This window comes from Zeus faber, assembly GCF_960531495.2.
Source record: "Zeus faber genome assembly, chromosome: 6".
NCBI classification, from domain to species: domain Eukaryota; kingdom Metazoa; phylum Chordata; class Actinopteri; order Zeiformes; family Zeidae; genus Zeus; species Zeus faber.
Genome location: NC_137201.1, coordinates 5,539,529 through 5,560,583, shown reverse-complemented (window position 1 = coordinate 5,560,583; position 21,055 = coordinate 5,539,529). Strand labels below are relative to the sequence as shown.

Below are 21,055 nucleotides of genomic sequence, written 5' to 3'. Positions count from 1 at the left end.
ACTTAATTGGTTATTGTAGATTCAGTGGTGTTTTATTATGAAAAGTGCAGCACATCGGATCAGTTAAAGCACCAATCTACACAAGGCATTAGTTGACAGAAGTGCATTATTTTGTCAGTCTTGGAACAATGAACAATGAAGCGGCTCAGCTGCGGCAAACCTTCTGTGAAGATCCACTCTGCAGCTCTTCCAGGCTGCTGGACAGCAAGCGACCTTGACCCCTGGTCGAAAACAACCCCCCCCCCAAACATTTAACAGATAAAATGGAGGAGAAATTAAGCATTCTGTTTTATATGCTAAATAAATTTGAATGTATTTTGAGAGGGTGCTTGCCCAGAAAATCAGCATCCAGATGGAGGCCATTGTCAATAGATACTCTTTTTTGGCACAGTAAAGCAGTGTATTACAACCACTGTGCAGGGATTGCCGGGAATGCAGTGAAAATATTAAAAAGTTTCTCTTTATAAATATAATATATATATATATATATTATTATTATATTCGTGTCTTGACTTGTTTGGTTCAGTTGATGCAACGCACAGTGAGCAAGGGAGGACTTCTGGTTAGTGACGAACAGGAGTCAGAAAAATCGGTCGCTCTTGAGTTGTTAATTCTGTCAAAGCTATTTATTCTGGTGGAAAAAAATAAATCAAGTCACATTCGTTATGAATTGTGGCAAATGTCTTTTTTTGCCTTGACTTTAAATTAGCTCTCAGTAATTATTTTCAGTTTGAGAATTGAAGATTCACCCGCTTGCCCACTCTTTTGTCAGAGAGACTCCCGACTCCTCAGTCATTAAAAATAATTCTTGGCTACGAATGCTTCATTTGTGAGTCTTGTATCACTATTAGTAGGGCATGATAATAAGCACAGTTCTACATGTTCGACATGTTTCAGACGTTTTTTGTGGTTAACACTGCAGTAAAGGATTCTACTTGCCAGGATCCGTTGAGGAAGCTTGCGTCGCAGATGGAAACCTTATACGTCTCCATGGAATTGTGGATATTTCGAGAGCTAATGCAAACAGGAGATAGAACATAAGTACTTTGTTGTACTTCATTTGTGAGAACGTATGTGTGTTTGAGTGTGTGTATGTGTGTTTGTGTGTGAGTGTGTGTGTGTGTGTGTGTGTGTTCATGTGCACACACCTGAAGTCCAGTGATCTCTGGTAAGGGGTTGAAGACATGAGCAATGGAGACGATCCTCTGGATGAGAACTATACAATGGCAGAAATGAAAAAATATCCATATTCGACATATTTGTACCTGAATATTTACACACTGTGTATGTGTGTGTGTGTGTGTGCCTTACCTCAGACCTGAGTATATCAGAATGGGCTTTGTGCGTGAGAGCTCTGAGCTTCAGAGAGCCACTCAGATCCTCCTCACTACTACCTGGTGGGTGAATAGAATTAAGTACAATCCAACAGAACTGAACAGAATAGCGAAGCATAGAAAATAATATGAGAAGAGAATCAGGCATATATATATATATATATATATATATATATATATAGAATATATATGCATATTGTTACATTTATGAATTTTCCCTGTATTTTCCTACTTATTTATTATTATTTTTGTTTTCTTTATATTTTAATGTATTTATGTATCATAATTACATTTTTTTCAAAATTGCCAGCATTGAAAAGCTTTGCTTCTAGCCGGTCCATCAGTTTAGTGTGAAAATGACTGATAACCAGAACAACTGGTTTGGCTTTTTTTAAGTGATTTGGTGTTTTTTTGATTTATAGGTCGGCTTAGGTTACTGAAAGAAAAAAAAGTGTAGAAGAACAAGATAGAATATTCTAGTTCTTACCTTGCATGATCTCCTTCATCTTTCTGTATTGGCCCAGCAGAGCTGTTAGCTCCTCTATGTGACGGTCCTAGTAAACAAGCAACACAAAGCATACAGCAAATAAATATATCAAGCTAAAAAAATGCAAAAATAAAAGATACATAAACAATTATATAAATATATATTTATTTATTTACTTATTTACTTTTTCATCATTAGAAGCGAGCAATGTCTCCATTCCCCTCTTCAGCTTCTGGAACTCCTGGTCTGAAATGCGGGAAAATAATTATCATTAAAATGTTAAATTGGAATCTTCTGTCATCCATGTGATGTTCTACAACAGGCACAACAACCATGCAAGCAAAGGAGGCACATAGGCCATGCAAAACCACCAAGGACACACACTGCATTCTGCTAAATCCACAGAACTGTGTTTTATCTGTGTTGTGTTGCGGTGCTTAATGATTATAAAAAATACCAAAAAAAAAAAACGTATATCTCAAAGCACACACAAGCACACCTGCACTAGAGGTTACCCATGTCATCCGTCTTTAAATGCTACGGTTTCAATTCACCTGGACTTAGTGTAATCCGAGACAGGGAAGCGTTTCAGATGCAAATGCGAAACAAATCCAAAACTACAGTCGCTCGGATATTACAGTCTTGTTTCGGTAACGCTACTGTTACGGGCTATATATGCCACTGCTGCTGAAATGATTTTGAGAAATAAAAATATTTAAAACTTTAAAAAACATTCACAGTGAACTGGTGTGAACAGTTTAAAGGATGAGAAGCACAGGACTTCTAGTCAGGTTGGAACTTTTCACTTCGATTTAATATTAGTGATTGTCAAGTAATTGTCCGGACTCAAACCAAATTCTTTCCTCCTCACAAATCCATCAAGTTGCACCATTCAGTTGTTTCAAAATTCATAATTAACCCCCATACAACAACCCTGCTTGATTTCCAAAAACTATATAAAAGAAGAGTAACCAACGCTGCCAGGGATACACTCTTGGAACACTGAGATCTGAATCATCCCACTGTTAAACAGTCATGGGGTATAAGGAATGAATGAAGGAGCTGTTAGAAACTATGCCACTGACATTGTTCCAAAAAAATGAAATACATATTAAAAAAAAACCAGCAGGTCGCATGGCTAGAAGGCAAGAGGGGCGTTTGGTTTGAAACCGGACCTAACTCACAGCACACCATGCCTTACATTTGTCAAGCAGCTGCTTGATATACACCTCCTCTACAACAGAGGGCAGCAGAGGGTAGAGAGCAGATAGATCAATTAACAGTAGAGGAGGAGAAATTTGAAATTGATGTTAAGTAGACCAGTGGTTCTCAACATGGGGTCTAGGAACCACCTAGGGGTCCTTCGAGAGGTTCCGGGGGATCCCCAGCAGAACGATTAACAGTTTAACTTCATCACTCTGAGTGTGTGTGTGTGTGTGTGTGTGTGTGTGTGTGTGTGTGTGTGTGTGTGTGTGTGTGTGTGTGTGGTCATACCTTTCCCCGTGTGGTCGTTGGCGATAGTGTCTCTGGCCAGCAGCTGGTCCTGCAGACTTTGGATCTCTGCGTCTTTGGTGGCGAGCAGCTGCTGGAGCTCAGTGATCTCCGCCTGCGTGGGGGGAGGGGCAGAGCGGAGTGAGCGATTAGTTCTGGTTGATGCTTCCGATTGGATGAGAGGCGTTTTATTAGAGCTGATATGAAAATATATTAATATTTTATGCTCAATATTTATTTTCGGTGGATTTCGGGGCATCCCTGCCCCAACCTTCTTTCATTATTTCACAAATTTACACCTGGTCTTTAGAGGTGATGAAAAACCTACCTACCTAAAAAGTTAGTAAATGTCAATGGAATGTCTAATCACGCTATGGACAGAGTAGAGAAATGATGTGTAGCTTGTAGAGCCGGTTCTGTCAGAAAATTCAACGGCGCCACACACTTCCATGCCCTTATTTGGCTGACCTATTCAAAAAGCCAATCTCTCCTGCCCTAGCTGCTTTGCTGCGTTGCTGTACTCCCTCCACCTCCCCTGCATCCACATTTTCATTCTCATCACTCCTATATTTCCAGCCTAAGAAGTATGCCCATGTTGTTGAGTTGTTTGTCAGAGTTGTTTGTCAGAAGTTTCCGCAAAAGGCTAAACCTGGCTCTGCGTGAGCACGTCTTTGGCCACGTAATGTGCATGAACGTGAGTGTGTGCATGTGCGTGAATATGTGTGTTGTTGGGGGTTAGAAGTCACAATATAGCTTAAATGTGGGATGAGGAGCAGACCACAAGAAAAAATACCCAGAGCAGCACGATGCAGAAAAACAAGGGATGGGAAAGAGAAAAAAAGAGGGCGGAGAGGGTGTTACAAAGAGCCGTAGAGAGAGGGGTGGGGGGGGGGGGGGGGGGTGGAGAGAGAGGGGAGGCACCTGCGCGCGCCGCCAGCGCTCCTCCCAGCGCTGCTTCTCCAGCTGCGTGTGCTCCACGGTCAGCTTGAGGCTGGACAGCTGGGTCATGAGCGACTGGTAGCACACGTGGAGAGAGTATGAGATGGAGAGCTATAGAGAGAGAATGAGAGGGAGGTGGAGTGTAGGGTGTGAAGCGGGAGTTTATGGGGAGGGGTGAGGGACAGAGATAGAGAGAGAAAAATGGCAGGTGGGCGGGCGGCGGCAAGAGCAAGGTCGAATGAGGGAAAAGGAACGGGATAAGATGGAAGGTGACGTAAAGTAGGGAAAGAAAGAAAGCGAAGGTTAGAGTAGGAGAGCACTGTTAGCGGAGAGAAAGCAGGTTTAACCGTCAAATAAAGTGAGAGAAATTGCTGAAATGGTGTTGGCCATAATGCTAGATCATAACAAGTTCCGTTAGCAACAAAAGGAACCTCAGTTACCTTCGTGGTCCGGAGTTTCCTCTCGTAGTTGACCTTCTCGCCTTCTAGCTCCTCCACTTTGCTCTTCAGCTGTTTGACTTCTTCAACCAGTTCCTGCAGCAAATGTGAAGAACCAAGATTCAAAAAAGGATCTTGTTAGGTAAGTCTAAAGGTTCTTGCGCTAAAGAGTGGGAAAGCCAAACCAGTTCCGAAGTTGCTGGAAAGTCGGGTTGATCACCGTTATTTCATGCTGACATGGGAAGAGGGTGGAACACAGGGCCCGCATTCAGTGCATTTATAGGGGGAAAGGGAGATTCTCCAAAGCAAAATAGAAGTAGTGAATAGAGGGGTACAGTCCATTTCAGCGGGATTACTATCCTCCTATAAAATAAAATGAAAACAAAGGACATAAAAAACACATGAAACAGGCAGACACCACAGCGTGCAGTTATATCGACAACTTGGAAAAGGCAGAACCTGGGAGAAAAACCTGCATAAAGCCATTTGACATGGATATGACACCGCCAAGCTGGAAGAAGGTGGGACCGTTAGTGTTGGAGTTGTTCCACATACTGCCAAGAGTCTCTGGAACCATTACTTTGACCCATCTTTTACATATCACAGGATTTTTTCCAGTATTTTCATCAGTGCAACAAAATGGTTCTGTCCTGTCCAAGAGGAAACTCTTTTGTCTTTCTTTGTAGGACACCAACAATATGACCCAACCCGACGTCCCCATTTGTTAGTAAAAGGAAGAACCGCCATGCAAAACACACCATCCCCCTGGTAGAAACCAAACCACACAAGCGTACTGCAATGTAGATCCACACAAACTCTTTTGGGACACCCTCCCAAAAGCCAAATGAAAAACAAATACAAAGTTGGAAACAAATGCGCTGCTCTTAACGTGTCATGCTGAGGATGCATTTTTTCAAATGGTTCACCCTAATCTGATCCATTTACATCTAAACAGGTCGACGGGGACCCCGGAGCTATGTCGGATTTTGCATCTTTCAAAATGTTAATTCCGTCAAATGTCGTTCTGGGAAGTCAATATTAAATGGAAAATGTTGAATGTCAATCTGTCTTAGATTTGAATTATTATTATTTTTTTTACAAATTACATTTTGACAACTCTCTACTGCTCCTCAAGTGTTTGGAAGTACAGGATGTGGCCACAAAATGCAAAATGCCTGCCACATTCACAGTAAAAGAGAGGTGGTTAACATGTGTTTTGTGGGAAATGTTCAGGATACCGAAGCTCTCAGTTCAATCAGGAAGACCTTGTTTGGTCATTATTCATGTCCCATTGTCCAGTATCTACATTATATGCACATTTCACTAGCCATTATCTACATGTCCCACTGTCCAGTATCTACATGTCCCACTGTCCCGTAATTACATGTTCTACTGTCCTGTATCTACATGTCCCATTGTCCATTATCTACACGTTTCACTGTCCTGTATCTACAGTACATGTCCCACTGTCCATTATCTACAAGTTTCCACTGTCCATTATCTATATGTCCCACTATCCAGTATGTACATGTCCCATTGTCTGGTATGTACATGTCCCACTGTTCATTATCTACAAGTTTCACTGTCTATTATCTACAGTACATGTCCCACTGTCCAGTATCTACCTGTCCCACTGTCCAGTATCTACATGTCTATTATCTACACATTTTACTGTCCATTATCTGCACATTTCACTGACCATTAGCTTCATGTCCCACTGTCCATTATCTACCAAGAGCTTTTTACCTTTAACAATAATAGATTATGTTTGGACTCAACTTGTGTCCCTCCTGATTGAATTTGAGTACGTTTGCTTCAGTACAAAGGAGGGAGGAGCGGAAAGGAAGAATCGTGGAATGGTGGGTGGTTAAAAGATGGAGTGAAGAAGCATTCATCCATCAAGTCTCCATACATGTACACTCCGTCCATCGTGGATGCAGCATTCCCCCGGGCTGCAGGGGGCGGAACGGCAGAGGCCAGAGCCGTCCAAGCCCGCCTCAGAGCCCAGGGGCTGGGCCGGCTCGGATCTGGGACCCCACTGCTGGGCCTCCCTCTGCTCCAGGGCCTGTTTCTCTTGGATGCGGCTGCTGATCTCCTCCTGAAACCTGCACATCTGCTCCTGGAGCTCACTGATGAGATTTACCACACACTGATGGGATGATGAGGAGAGGGGAGAAAGGAAGAAGAGAATAAAAAACAGAGGATAAGGGAGACGATGAAGTGAGGCAAAGCGGAGATGGAGAGCGAGGTGTGAGGAGGATAGAGGAAGAGTAGAGGAGTATGAAAGAAAAGCATGTGGAGGAGAGAGGAGAGGAGGAGAGACATGAACTTCTCTGTTGATGTAGTTGAGTCTAAATCCATATTTGGTTCACTCTTGACCAAGGCAACGCGTTCAATAAGGCAACACAACTAAAACACACACACACACACACACACACAAATAAGACACAGACTAACTAAACAGACTTAAACATTGAGGGTTCATGACAGATTATGTCTGTGGGTAGGGAAAAAAGGTCAAGCAAAATAATAATTGCAATGCAAAATTAATAAACAAACAAACAAACAGAGGTATGCAAGCTGATCCGATAAATCGTGCAACACACATATTGTGTACCGCCACAACCTCAAACATAGACACATATATTTTGGAAGTGCATATGCAGTTCAACAGATGCAGCCGTCGGGGGAGTAACACACGCACACATGCACACATAGAAGCACCCACCGTCGTGGCATACTGTCTCACGTGGTTGGTGTAATGTCAGATATAGATTCAGGCAAAAGTATGTGGTTGTAGACACATGGGCACACACACACGGCACACACACGGGCACACACACACACACACACACACACACACACACACACCCCTACTCTGTGTTTTATTTATGAATTTCAATTTAGTTTGAGAGTATTTTTGGGGTCACCCATGAGTTTGGACACTCTTTAAGTGAGAATGTGAGGAGAAGACCCTAATTTGATATAAAATGTGAAAGAAAACTTACTATAATGCTCATTATTTTTTTTTATTTTACTTGAAACTCTTATGTTACAAGGGGTCCAAGGTGTCAATACATTTGCTGCATACATATGTCATTAACACGTTCCTACTTTTCAGAATGCTAAACTGCTTGGATAATTTAATTGACAAAATATGCCATTCAAGGCAAAGAGACCAAAATGTTGTTTTCACTATCAAATTGATACCCCAGATCTCAAATGTCATATCATTCACCGAAACCACAAAATTGCACCATGAACGATAATATTGTTTGGTGTGTGTCTGTGTGTGTGTGGTATTGGTGCAGTTTCCAGAGGTGAAAGTATTTGACCTGGTGGAATGTTCCAAACGAATGTCTACCATTCCTCCCGCCAGTGTACCAGAGTCTGGCAGCTGTTACTAACCTCAAAGGCTGCTTACACAAACACACACACACACACACACACACACACACACACACACACACACACACACACACACACACACACACACACACACACACACACACGCACAACGAAAACTTACATGCAGGTGTTCGTTTCCATGTGACCAAAGCAACGCTCTGTCCGATTTACGACTGGAAGGGTGGTGATGTGTAAGTGGGTGCGTGTGTGTTTGTATGTGTGTGAGAGAGAGAGAGAGAGAGTTGAAATCACCAAAATCATAAATCCATTCCCTACTGTCACTAGACATTCTCAGGGGAACTAATTTCAAATAACATGGAACTTTAGGAGGCGTAAAAGGAATTTATGTCCCTGTTTGCGCGTATATATACTGACAGTTGAAGTGAATAACATTGCTCATCTTGTTCCAATTGCACCTGTCAAAAGGGGCAGTTCTCGAAGTTGATGTGTTGGAAGCAGGAAAAATGGGCAAGCGTAAGGATCTGAGCGACTTTGACAAGGGCCAAATTGTGATGGCTAGATCACTGGGTCAGAGCATCTCCAAAACTGGACGTCTTGTTGGGTGTTCCCGGTATGCAGTAGTTAGAACCAACCAAAATTGGTCCAATGAAGGACAACCGGTGAACTGGCGACAGGGTCATGGGCACCCAAGGCTCATTGATGCGCGTGGGGAGCGAAGGCTAGTCCATCTGTTTCGATCCCACAGAAGAGCTACTGTAGCACAAATAGCTGAAAAAGTTAATGCTGGCTATGATAGAAAGGTGTCAGAACACACAGTGCACCACAGCTTGCTGTGTATTGGGCTGCATAACCACAGACCATTAAGAGGGCCCATGCTGACCCCTGTCCACCGCCGAAAACGCCTACAATGGGCACTTGAGCGTCAGAACTGAACCATGGCACAATGGAAGAAGGTGGCCTGGTCTGATGAATCACGTTTTCATTGACATCATGTGGATGTCCAGGTGCACGTGCATCATTTACCTGGGGAAGAGATGGCACCAAGATGCACTATGAGACGAAGGCAATCCAGCGAATACTGACCGACTACATGAATGAGACTGAGAAAGGGTGATGCGAGATGACATACTTGACGCTGAGATGCCGCGCTGCGTACAATACTGACTGGTCGGAGAGCTGGTCGTGAATCCAAACGGTCATTAAACAGGTAGGTCGTTAAGTGAGGATTACCTGTATATACAAAATGCTGGATATCTTTTGGGATCAGGGCATGTGGGAGTCTAAGAGGGTTAAAGAGGCAGAACAACTGACAAAGCTTTTGCCAAAAAATTATTTCATGACAGCAAAGTAAAGACCTAGAGGCGGTGGCGGCCGCAAACGGCTCCCCTGTATGCCCCGTTTCGGACCCGGTAAATAAACTGAAACCGAATAAAAATGTGGATTGGAAAACTCGAAGAAGTATTTCCCCCCAAGGGCCTAAAAGTACCTGACAGCAGTGAAGCATTTCTGCTCGTGAAGTAAGTTCATGCAAACGACCCCGTCCGAGGGCTATTTATCCCCCTAGAGAAGGTAGCTATTTTGGGGTGGGATGGTGGCGGATTGTTGGCCAATAAGCTATAGCGGTCTACAACACCAATTAGGCTTTGAGGAGGAAGAAAGGTCAACGTAATGGCATTTTTTCTGAACTATGTGTAATAAGGTAAAACTGTTTACATGCCGTGAATTGATCTAAAAAACATGGACGCTGATGGTAAAATAGTGGAAAACTCCACACAGTGCCGTTAACAATAACAGTAAAAGAGAGTTCCTTGCAAATCTGATGTTCCCAGTGAAATACTTGACTTTGACACTTATTCAATAGTGCGAGATGGTGTGGCACAAGGCTGTATGTACATGTGTATGTGTGTGTGTGTGTGTGTGTGTGTGTGTGTGTGTGCATGTGTGTGTGGCTATGTGGCTCGGAGGACCCACAACAGTGTTTCCACATGGCGTCACTCTCTATCTGCCTAGCTGTCCGTCACTGTCTCTCCTTCGGTTCACCTCTCTCTTCCTCTAACTGCTGATGTTTGCTCTGACCCATCACTGTGTGTGTGTGTGTGTGTGTGTGTGTGTGTGTGTGTGTGTATTTGTGTGTGTGTGTTTGTGTGTGTCAGCCTGGAGAACATGGACCACTGTTCGCTGACAGCTCCTCGTCATGTTTATTCAGTCAAAGCAGAGCCCTGAGTGCTACATCCCTTGTGATAGCCTTGCCCAAACACACACTGAAGCAGTGACACACACACACACACACACACACACACACACACACACACACACACACACACACACACACACACACACACACACACACACACACACACACACACACACACGCCAGAACCACAAGGCCTGCTCCAGTGTCTCGCGGTGCCAATGGTGAGAGCTGCTGGGTGTCACAATGCACAAAGCGCCGCACAAAGAAACTACTGAAGACACACGCAGAGGACTGCTCAACTGGACCCTTGACGTGTGTGTATGTGTCGGTGTATGTGTGTGTTTGTGGTGTAACATCAGAAAGGGAGTGTAACAGAAAGAGTCTTTCATAAAGCAAAAAAAAACCCCCAAAACAATCCAACAAGCAATCGTGTTGTTGCTGTTTGAGCACCATCAAGTCATCGATTTGTAAGATTTGGCAAGTAAAATACGGACCATCACCCATAGGTTAGGTAGGAAGGGATGGCCGCTATTGTCAGGGTGGTCCGGTACAGAACACTCCAAGAAATGTTCATATGAAACAAATCTTTCAGTCCTGTGGTGACCCCCGAACCTTTTTTTTCTCCCAATTGAAAGAAACAGATGGCCGAGCACAGGAGAGACCATATCTTCGCCGATCCAATGCCAACATCTAGAGGGTCGATCCTTAAAATGGAGGTAGGTTGTGTTAATTGTTTTTTGGAAAGCCGTCAAACCGTGTTCATTCATATGTTAAAATGAAAATGAAACTATGTTTTTTTTCTACTGTTTGCAAAGTGACACATCTTTAAAAGACACCAATGTCCTGTCACGGTGGTTATTCTTTCTCTTTATTGCCACCTTTCAGCTATGTTTCTGGCAGACGATATGAGAACTGTTCCCACGGACCTAATCTGTTGGTCTTCCCTTTGTTCTTTTTAAGACTATAATGAATGCAATTTAATATGTATGCCCCCCCCCAAAAAAACCTCTTTGGATCTGGACGATTCACTCCAAATAAACATTCACCAAAAAGCAAGTTGGTTACATCCCTGAACTGCATAATCCAGTACATTTTTAAGACCTGTCAAAATTAAGACATCCAACACCTGTCATTTTAAGGCCTACAATTCAGTTTATTGGTTTTTAGACTTTTTAAGGACCCGCGGAAAGCCTGTGGTTGTTGTTGAGGAGCCTCCAAATTAAAATGACATTAACAAAAACAAAAGGCATTTTTTTGCTCACGAGAAGAGAAGAGCCACCCTGAATTCATTATCAGGTTTGAGTCATCGTCGGAATTGATTTTGGCGGACAGCCAAAGTTGGACCAAGGCAGAGGTTCTTAATGGTTCTCAAAGGTAAATTTCTCCTCTACACCCTGACCACCCAAACTGAAACACATGTAGAAATAGTCTATAAATGAGTGTATTTCAAAACATAACATGTAAGCATGTAAAATTTTGTTTTGACAAAGACATAACCATTAGAGACCAAAATACAGATATACCATCACAGCTTTAACTTGGGTTCATCGTGAACACTCCTGGAGTCTTCTCGCCCTGTGTGAAGTACCTGACACTTCTTTACTGATAAGGTTATAAGGCTGACGACAGATTTGAGAGATTTGAGGTCTGGAGGAAGTCAAACGCACATTCCGCATATTGCATTCCTTCCTTCGGCGGAATATTCTCCCAGGGCCGTATGCAACAGGTGACATCACCACCAATCCTTTACAGTAAAAACAATGACAAAATAAACCTCACACTATACCGTGCCATACACTCAGACCTTATTTAGGAGGAGACACAAGCTACATAAAGCACAGAAAAATCCAAAACCCCATCCGAGGGCAATTAAATCCCCCTAGAGAACCTAGTTATTTTGGGGTGGGACGGTGGCGGATTGTTGGAACTAGAGGAAACCACCAGTGAATGTTCCCTCAATTGCCTTTGGCCCAGACACAGCAAAAACAAGGAAAACACAAACAAGCTCTCGCCCTTTAAGACCCAAAGGCCGTGCTTTGCGTTTCTTAAAATCTGAAGTTATATGGAGGAATGTTATATGGAGGAATGTTTCCTTGTTGGCTTGCAGACAGGGAAAAACTGAGCGAAAAACTACAATGAACAGTATCTTGTAAGCCAATGCGTGGACATTCTTTCCACGTCAAGCTAATTCTAATGCTATAGCTAGTGTTGCCCTTTGATGCCTAATTTTCACAAAAATGAAATTCCAGAAGCAGGAAGAACAAATACCTCCTCCAGGAACTCTCGTCTCCAATGCTGTTAACTTGTCTCTAATGCTGTTAACATGTATTGTGCCTGTGTCATGTGCATGACAACTTAACAATTTCAGCCTAACCACCAAAAGTTAAGCTACAGTGCACTACCATTAGCACAAATGGGAATACCACCCACTTACAGCATTAAAGCGGACCTATTATGCTCCTTTTCACCAAATTAATATATGGTCTCTGAAGTCCTCAAAACATGTTTTTAATTTTTTTTGATGAAAATACCATTCGGGCTGTTTAAGTGGGACGAGCCACCCGCCTGAGGCACCTAGTTCTTTGAGCCAATGGGATTTGAGCACAAGTTCTGGTTTCTGTGAGCTAATGGGGTTTGACCATGGCTCCGGGTTTGGATTTATTTACTCTGCAAACTTTCACTGATTACACCTTAGCAGTCCACCTAAATCTGTTTCAGAACAAATTGAAGGCGTGAAGTCAGCAATTCAGTTGCTGAATCTTCAATCATATTAGATCCAAAAGGCCTCATTTAAAAGTTTGTTCCTACTTTCACCGCGGTGTACGGAGCAGCACAGAGCTTGGAGCATTGTGGGATACCACAGGGCTAGAGTCTTTATTGTTTCATTCTTGCGGATATGTCGGAAAATAAAATAAACAAAATAAATACATCTACGGTTTTGTTTGTAGAAATGCGGAGCGGATTGCGCGCCGCAGCCTACAGTAACCTAACGTGAACACACACACACACACACACACACACACACACACACACACACACACACACACACACACACACACACACACACACACACACACACACACACACACACACACAGCAGAATTATTTTTTAAATAATTACATTTCCATCATCTGCAGTTTTGTCACAGACAGTTGGTATTAATTCCTCTTTCTTTTCCAAGATTTGTGCTGGTCTCTGCAGCCAACAACAGAGCACTTCCCATGATTAGCTCTTAGCTTTTGATGAAAGCGGGTCCAGTTGCGCTACAGGTGTGGGTGGAGATACTGAGATGGGGGCAGTTCTAATTCTAATGTGTCTCAATGCTACTTAGTACTGAGACACAAAGCTGAATGGCTTGTTTTAGGACCTGTTTTCTGAAACAGACAGCTCACAAAAAACTGACTGGGTTGTCTTATTTCACATTTTATGTTAGTCGGCCCATCAGAGACCCAAATGTATGTGCACAAGCACTGAAAAAGTGAGTTTTACATAATAGGTCCCTTTTAAAATAGCCAAAAGTAAACCCCTTGAGTTGTCGTGTGGTCCATAGAACCAATTCCGACACTTCTCTGTACTTGAGAACAGGGAAATCAGGCTATTTCAGATGCTGTAACGTACTACCAAAGTACACTTTGGCTTCATAGAGATGAATGGACAATCTCAACTCAGTTTGAAGCAGCATGACCTCTTCGAAGATGAAGATTAAATTGACGCTTGTTTTGAGTGTTTCCAGGAAAATGAGCTATATCAGAAGCTAGGGCTTTGTCTGTCATAAAACACCTAGACTTACTGTCACAGTAACTTTTTATCCTTACCTCACCCTACCTCACTCTACCCTTTAACAAGATGCGCACGGTAGCTTTAAAACCCTTGAATTTCATAGTGTTGTTTCCATGTTCCTCCATCATTCCAAACTAGACGACAGACCGGCACAGTGTCTGAGTATGTGATGCCGACAGGTGCACCCATCCGTATAAAGACCTTAACTGGGAGAACCCCTTGAAGCGCACTACAAGAACTCCATCCTAGTCAGAGGGGGGAGGCTTTTATGTCTTTACAGCAGCTGAAATGCAATTTTCACTTAGTTAAGTTCACTTGAAACTAGTAAGGAACACAGCTCAAGGAACACCTCCATATGTACAGTATTTTTTGTCATCTCATACCTGTGCTTTGTTTTGCTCGTTGTCCGTGGAGTCGCAAGCGTTGGTCTGCGGGTCGGCCTCCGTCTCCTCCATGCTGACCAGCTTCAGTTTGAGGTAGGACACCTCGTCCACCAGGTCCAGCTTCTGGGTTTCCAGAGAGGTCCTGTTGAGCAGCTCCTGGGAAACACACACCACAAAAACATTGATCATGCGCACACCAAGATGACGCACACTTAACACGTATTATAACCATGTAATAACACAACCCAAACAACTCATAGAACTTACAAGAGAGACAACAGAGCGGTCCGCATAACGCTCCACTGGTCCCAATGCTGTTCCCACACTAACTAACAGACTGGGCAAGGCTGGGGCCCCCAGACTCCGTTTGGCTAAATATATATACTCACACACACACACACACTGAGCTAGCTATTAATATATTCCAATGTCTCCCTCGCTCTTTCCCCCTCTCTGGCATGGAAGCGAAGAAGAAAGGTAGAGAAAGAATGAGTGACCAAGGAAGTAGAGATGGAGTGAGTGAGAGCGAGAGAATGAGAATGAGAATGAGTGAGTGAGAATGCTGGGTGAGCCGTTGAACTCTGGAACTACGAAACGGTGTATGTGTATGTGTGTGTGTGTGTGTGTGTGTGTGTGTGTGTGTGTGTGTGTGGGTGTGTGTGCCCGTGTGTGTGTGGGTGTGTGTGTGTGTGTGTGTGGTCTGTGACTCACGCACTTATAAAAGCATGCCTATCTCTTTCTCAACTCTCTCTCTCTCTCTCTCTCTCTCTCTCTCTCTCTCTCTCCCTCTCGCTCTCTCGCTCTCTCTCTCTCTCCCTCTCTCCCTCTCTCTCTCTCTCTCTTTGTGTGTGTATGTGTGTCTGGCTGTTGCTTTCAATTCCACTTCCGACCTGCTAATCCTACTTCCTCTTTTCAAAGCCCGATGTTGTGTTGTTTGAAACTAGCATGATCCAACACGGCCATGTTGTCCCCATCCCTCCAGCGATACCATTTCCAACCCAAAGATAAAAATTCCAAGAGTTTTGTGAGCTTCAATTGTAACTTTTAAGTAGTTTTTATTCATAATTTGCCTCAAGATGTTTTTTTCAAAACTTCTAAATCAAAAGTAATGAAAGTTAAAATTGACGATCTAAAACCTAATTTGGGGATACCTTCACTTCTAATTAATTTCCACACAAGTATTTCTCTCAAGTCATTTCATCCAGTTCACTCAGGGTAAAGGGATGTGAAAGTCCTAACAAAACTCTCTCAAAAGTGGACCGCAGTTTTAGCACTACATAGGCTACAGATAAAAGAGTGCAAGGCCTGGATCAAATCAAACACATGTATTATTAAATATTTATGATTGCAAATCTACTTCAACCCCTGTCCTTTCAAAGTAAAAGTGCGCGTGTGTGTACCAGTTCGGAACTGTGTGGAGCAGTTTGATAATAACACTCAGCCCCTGAGTCAGCTGCTTCCCATTATCAATATTTACACATGTTCTCTATTTCTGGCGCATAACCAAAGAGAAATTGGAGTGAATGCTGAGATAATCGGGGGCTTTCATATGTAACTGTGAAAGTCCCGTTTCAAGAGCTGTCACTTTGGTTTCTTCTCACAGGAAAGACAACCCATGAGAACATTTCATACTTGATTGATAATCGATTATGTATCTATAGGTCAGAGTAGTCATTTTCCATATTCTCCAATTTGGTACATTAGAAACTAATGGTGGAATAAAATGTATTTGGCCATAATTTGTGACCTAGACAGACAGCCACCCCCCCTCTCTCTCACACACATACTCTGCTTAGTTTTGGCTCTTGACTTTCAATTTGCAATCCAACATCTTGGTCACTTATGGAGGGATTAGCCCGGGTGTTTAGACATAATTTCTCTGGGCCTCTCTAGTTTTGTCTCTCTCTCACATGTTTTCCCTTTGTTTTCTTGAGCGCAACGGGGAACAACGGGTGACAAATTATCAGTTTTGAACACTTGGAACATGGAAACGGCACCGAATGGAGGCTACTTAGACCTACAACTGCTTAATGGCTTAATGTAATATACATTACAATTAATTAAATTAAATTCAATTAAATTTAAAAAGTAATAACAAATGGTAAAATAACCGACCATCTAATATGTTATCTAAAACTGGAAATGTATTTATGTGTTATCTTACAAATTGATAGACGCCAAGAATGATTAGCTTTTCACTTGCAAAATGGCTGCTATAATTCAATATAGTGCAATAGAGAAACTGAAATTGAAGAATCCCACTTAGTGTAGTTAGTTTTAAATCGAAGCAGAATGTGAAACAAAATTACAAAGTTGGATGAGCACACACACACACACACACACATTCTCTCTCTCTCTCTCTCTCTCTCTCTCTCAGACATGTTGTCACCTTTAAAATGCTGCTCTTCTCGTTCACTCTTAAACTGTTCATTATGGGGATTTAAGCAGGCACGGTGCTTGTGAGGAGAGCCATTCCCATCACTCAATTAAAGGAACAAAAGTTACTGTAGCTTTGTAACTACAGGTCTAGGAAGGAGGCTTTAGGGGCTACGCTCCTATTAGTATATCTCCAACCACATATGCAAAAGTACTGAAATGATTCATCCACTCGCTTCAGCCAATCAGGATACGGCAAAGCCAATATAAACCCGGAAGTGCCCCCCTTTGTCCTCTGAAATCAATTCAGCGAGACTGATGGGGGTCCAGTGGGGTATAAAACCCGAAGGGGCTATGTCTCCTTCGTAGAACTGTAGTTACAAAGCTACAGTAACTCTCTTTCTATGTCAGGAGGCTCCACCCCTTAGAGGCTACGCTCCTATTGGTATACTAGGGGCGGAGACCCCTGATACTCTACTCCCCGCTGGACCCGAACACGCACCATGTACGTAATGGTCCAGGGTGCAGGCCGAAGCAGCCAAAGCCGGCAGTCAACGTGATCTACGCATGCTGCGATCCTGGCAATCAACAACTAACACTACACACACTGTATCCACAGAGTGTTAATCACTAAACACAGGCAACATGTGACAAATCTCAGCGGCCCGTGAAAGAAATGATTCCCTAAGTCCTCCGATCTCAGTGGCGAGCACCGACTTGGAAAGGGACGCTGCAGAAACGTTGCACAGGTACAAATGGAGAAATGGGGATGGTGACGACCAGGATGCCGCTGAACAAATGTCCTGGCCCCCAATGCCCCTAAAAAGGGCAGTTGAAGTTGCCAGACCTCCAGTAGAGTGGGAACGGTGCTTTTGTCGGTTCAACCACCATGAACAACAATTCCTCCTCAGCACAAGCTCGGATTCTGTGCATGCAGCCATGTTTGAATGCTGTCTAGTGTCTACTAGTGCTATTTTTCGTTTACTACTTCCTGCGTTACACTGTAGTTTCTCTCTACTGCCATCCGTGGTTTCTGAGAATACTGCAACAGAGAATGTGCCAGCTAAAAAACCCACTGTGCTCTCTGTACGGGCAGTGTGCAAAGCTGTGCCTATCGCACGCACAGTTAAAACCAGGGCTTTAGAAAACGCTGTGGCAGTTTTTCCTACCATGCGCCACCCAAGTGGCATGTTCAGGGACCTCCGGCACAGAGACACAGAAGACAGGGTTGTAGAAAACACACAAGTTTATTGTGGAGAGGAGGCTTGAAAGAACAAGCACTGGAGCAGATGGACAAAGGTCATGACAGGGCTCCTCTCTTCTGAGTGTGCGTGGGGATGGGGGTTCTAACCTGTTGCTCGTTAGACCAACCAACGAGCAACCCCCCCCCACCAAGCAGAGAACAAAAAAGAAAAAAAAGTCTAAAATACAGACTCTGATCCAGGATTAGTATACCTAAAATAAATAAAACACTGGACTCTGAAACAGGGTTGCCATACCTTAAACCAACAAATTTCCAAAAAATGTGTACTGATCCCATTCCAGAGGACCTGGTTCCCTGGAAGAGCATGGTCCACCGGCTTCCTTCCCCCAGGGCCACGATGCAAACTACCCTTCTCTCTTCTGGAGCGTGGGACCTGGAGTTGCTGTGGTGGCTGGTGGAGGTGTGGCCGGGCTTGTCTGTTGCGGGGCCTGCTTGGAGGCACGGCCTGGCTACTGGGCTGCTGGATGGTCCCAGTAGTGGCTGCTGGGCAGAGAAGCTAGCTGCCAGCGGATACCTGTGGTGGTTGCTGCGGCTGCTTTTCCCCTTGTCCTCTGCCTGACCCTTGGGTGCTGCCGCTGCCACTCGGGAGAGGGCTGGTGCTGGGGCCGCCTGTTGACCCACTGGTGGCTCCAGGGCGTCTTCAGACGGCCCTTCTGTGTCCCTTCCCCGTGTCGGAGAGTCCCTGTTCAAGTGCCAGTATGGCAGTTTTGCATACCACGCACCACTCAAGTGGCGTGTTCAGGGACCTCTGACACAGAGACACAGACAACAGGGTTGTAGAAAACACACAGTTTTATTGTAGAGAGGGGGCTTGATAGAACAAGCCCCAGAGCAGATGGACACAGGTCATGACAGCGCTCCTCTCTCCTGAGTGTGTGTGGGGATGAGGGTTTTTACCTGTTGCTCGTTAGACCAACCAACGAGCAAAATAGGTACGCAGCCACTTTGATCCGGGGTCCCTAATTACCTAGATCCAGGTCAGGTGTGGCTGCTCAAACCACAGCAACCCCACACCACAAACACTTTGTTCGGTTCGAAGTGCTTCAGGACCAGTAACAGTCTCCAGTTCCAGGAGGTCGATGTGGCTGTGGATTTGTCCCAAAAGGGCCGCTGTCCTTGCTCAGCCATGGGAATCCTGCTTGGATGCGGCACTCGTTGCCACTCGTTCTGTTGTACCCCCAGGGCGCCATGGACAGTAGACTGCAACTACAGCTGTAACGCTCGTTCTGGCGGTTGCCGTGGGGCGGGGACAGGGAGCCATGCTCTTCCCTGCCAACGGCAGGTGTAGGGAGAGCTGGTTCCTCGAGTCGTCTTCGATGAGTGATGAACGTATTCAGTTGCAACTGAATTGGAAAAGAGGACGAAGGGGCTATGCTGCTCCATCCTGATTGGCTGAAGCGAGTGGATGAATACATTTCAGTACTTCCGCATACATGGTTGGAGATATACAAATAGGAGCGTAGCCCCTAAGGGGCGGAGACTCCTGACATAGAATACTTTTGGCCGATTTGAAGCTTCATATGAATATTTATCTGTATTTCTTGAATCAAATATATGTTTCAGTGTGAACGCATTTGTTTTGCTCTCTCTTATTTACGCTGGTGAAATCTGTGTTGTTGTGTGTAACATCTTTATGTCAATAAGCAGCAAACAAAATGCTCAACAAAAGTCACATCTGCCCCATGTAGCTGCAATGCAGGTCCAGGTAGCTCCATGTCAAAATATCCATGTCAAAATATCTGGAAACCTTGTCTAAAATAAATGCATCTTGGGTTTCAAGCCACTGTTCCAAATAATTGTTGAAATGTTTAGTGTTTACTGTTCCTGCATAGTTGCTAGCAGCAGAAGATCAGAGATAAGATCCTTCGGTCACGGCGGTTGGAGTTTTTAGACATGAGATGACTTAGCTTGAGCATGTCTATGAATCCAAGTAGGAAAGCAGGAAAAGTCTGTTTACACTGTGTATAGCTTTAAAAATCTGCTATCTGTTCAATCTGTAGCAACAAATCACTGAGAACATATTGGAATAATTGACCTACGGAAATTGCTTTCATTCTGTAGATTGGGGTTTCTCAATGGGGCTGAATGCTGAAATTGGGGCCTTTGAGCTATCATGGGCGAGGCAGTGGTTTGTTTAAAAAATAAATGCTATTTTTAAATCATTCTAAGTTGATGAACAGTACTAGTCTAACTATCTAACTATCTAAGAAACCATCAATGAACATTTCAAACCCCTCATCAACACAGTGTCAAGAGGACAAGTGAACTCCTTAAAATTGGAAGAACACATGGTAGTCACATTTAGTAAAAAAATGGCACGGAGCGACAAGAAAAAGTGCCGGCAGTAGAATACTGCTTAAAATTAAATCTTTATATAATCTTTTTATAAAATTGATAGCCAACTCATCAAATTATTATTGCTTTTTCTCAAAATAGTACTACATTTTGTCAAATTATTACCGCTTTTTGTGAACATACTGCAAAACTGCGTTTTGCCTGAATATTACTCCTTTTTGTCCAAATATAACTGCGATTTGCCAAAATATTAAAGCTTTTGTCTTAATATAACTGAATTTTGCCAAAATCTTTACAGCTTTTTGTCAAAATATAACTGCATGCCATCAAAATATTACAGCATGTTATCAAAATATTACTGCGTTTTGTTGAAATATTACAGTTTTTTGGTCTAAATAAATGGGTGTAAACCTAGCCATAGAAGCGCAACGGTATACATTTTTTCAAATCTTTAATTACATTTTCAGAATAAGGACATGGTACCTCCTGTAAACATTGGATAAGGGGGGGGGGTTAAAAAAAAGGTGGAGAACCGCTAAACCAGATGATAGCATTTTTTATTTTCAAAGTGAAGAGTTTCAGAGTTAAGTCGAGTCAAGGTAGGCCAAAGTAGTAAGTGTTTTATTTTTCCGCTAACATTATGGAGGAGCGATTCTAGGACTGATAAGCACCTTAAGTCTGTGATTGTGATGACGTGTTTAAACC

General features: G+C 43.4%; 1 protein-coding gene across 1 annotated transcript in view; it reads right to left on the bottom strand.

Moving 5' to 3' along the window:
• The window catches only part of ppfibp2b (PPFIA binding protein 2b), a 65,970-nt gene that overhangs the window by 20,828 nt on the left and 24,087 nt on the right, over nucleotides 1–21,055 (bottom strand). Inside the window, exons 5-14 of the mRNA XM_080002354.1 lie at nucleotides 14,416–14,571; nucleotides 6,601–6,837; nucleotides 4,692–4,784; nucleotides 3,316–3,427; nucleotides 2,006–2,067; nucleotides 1,822–1,888; nucleotides 1,312–1,394; nucleotides 1,149–1,216; nucleotides 940–1,014; nucleotides 161–221 (exon numbers count right to left, since the gene is read on the bottom strand). Of these exons, the coding sequence (XP_079858480.1) occupies nucleotides 161–221; nucleotides 940–1,014; nucleotides 1,149–1,216; nucleotides 1,312–1,394; nucleotides 1,822–1,888; nucleotides 2,006–2,067; nucleotides 3,316–3,427; nucleotides 4,692–4,784; nucleotides 6,601–6,837; nucleotides 14,416–14,571 (1,014 nt within the window). The remainder of the gene's footprint in view (nucleotides 1–160; nucleotides 222–939; nucleotides 1,015–1,148; nucleotides 1,217–1,311; nucleotides 1,395–1,821; nucleotides 1,889–2,005; nucleotides 2,068–3,315; nucleotides 3,428–4,691; nucleotides 4,785–6,600; nucleotides 6,838–14,415; nucleotides 14,572–21,055) is intronic.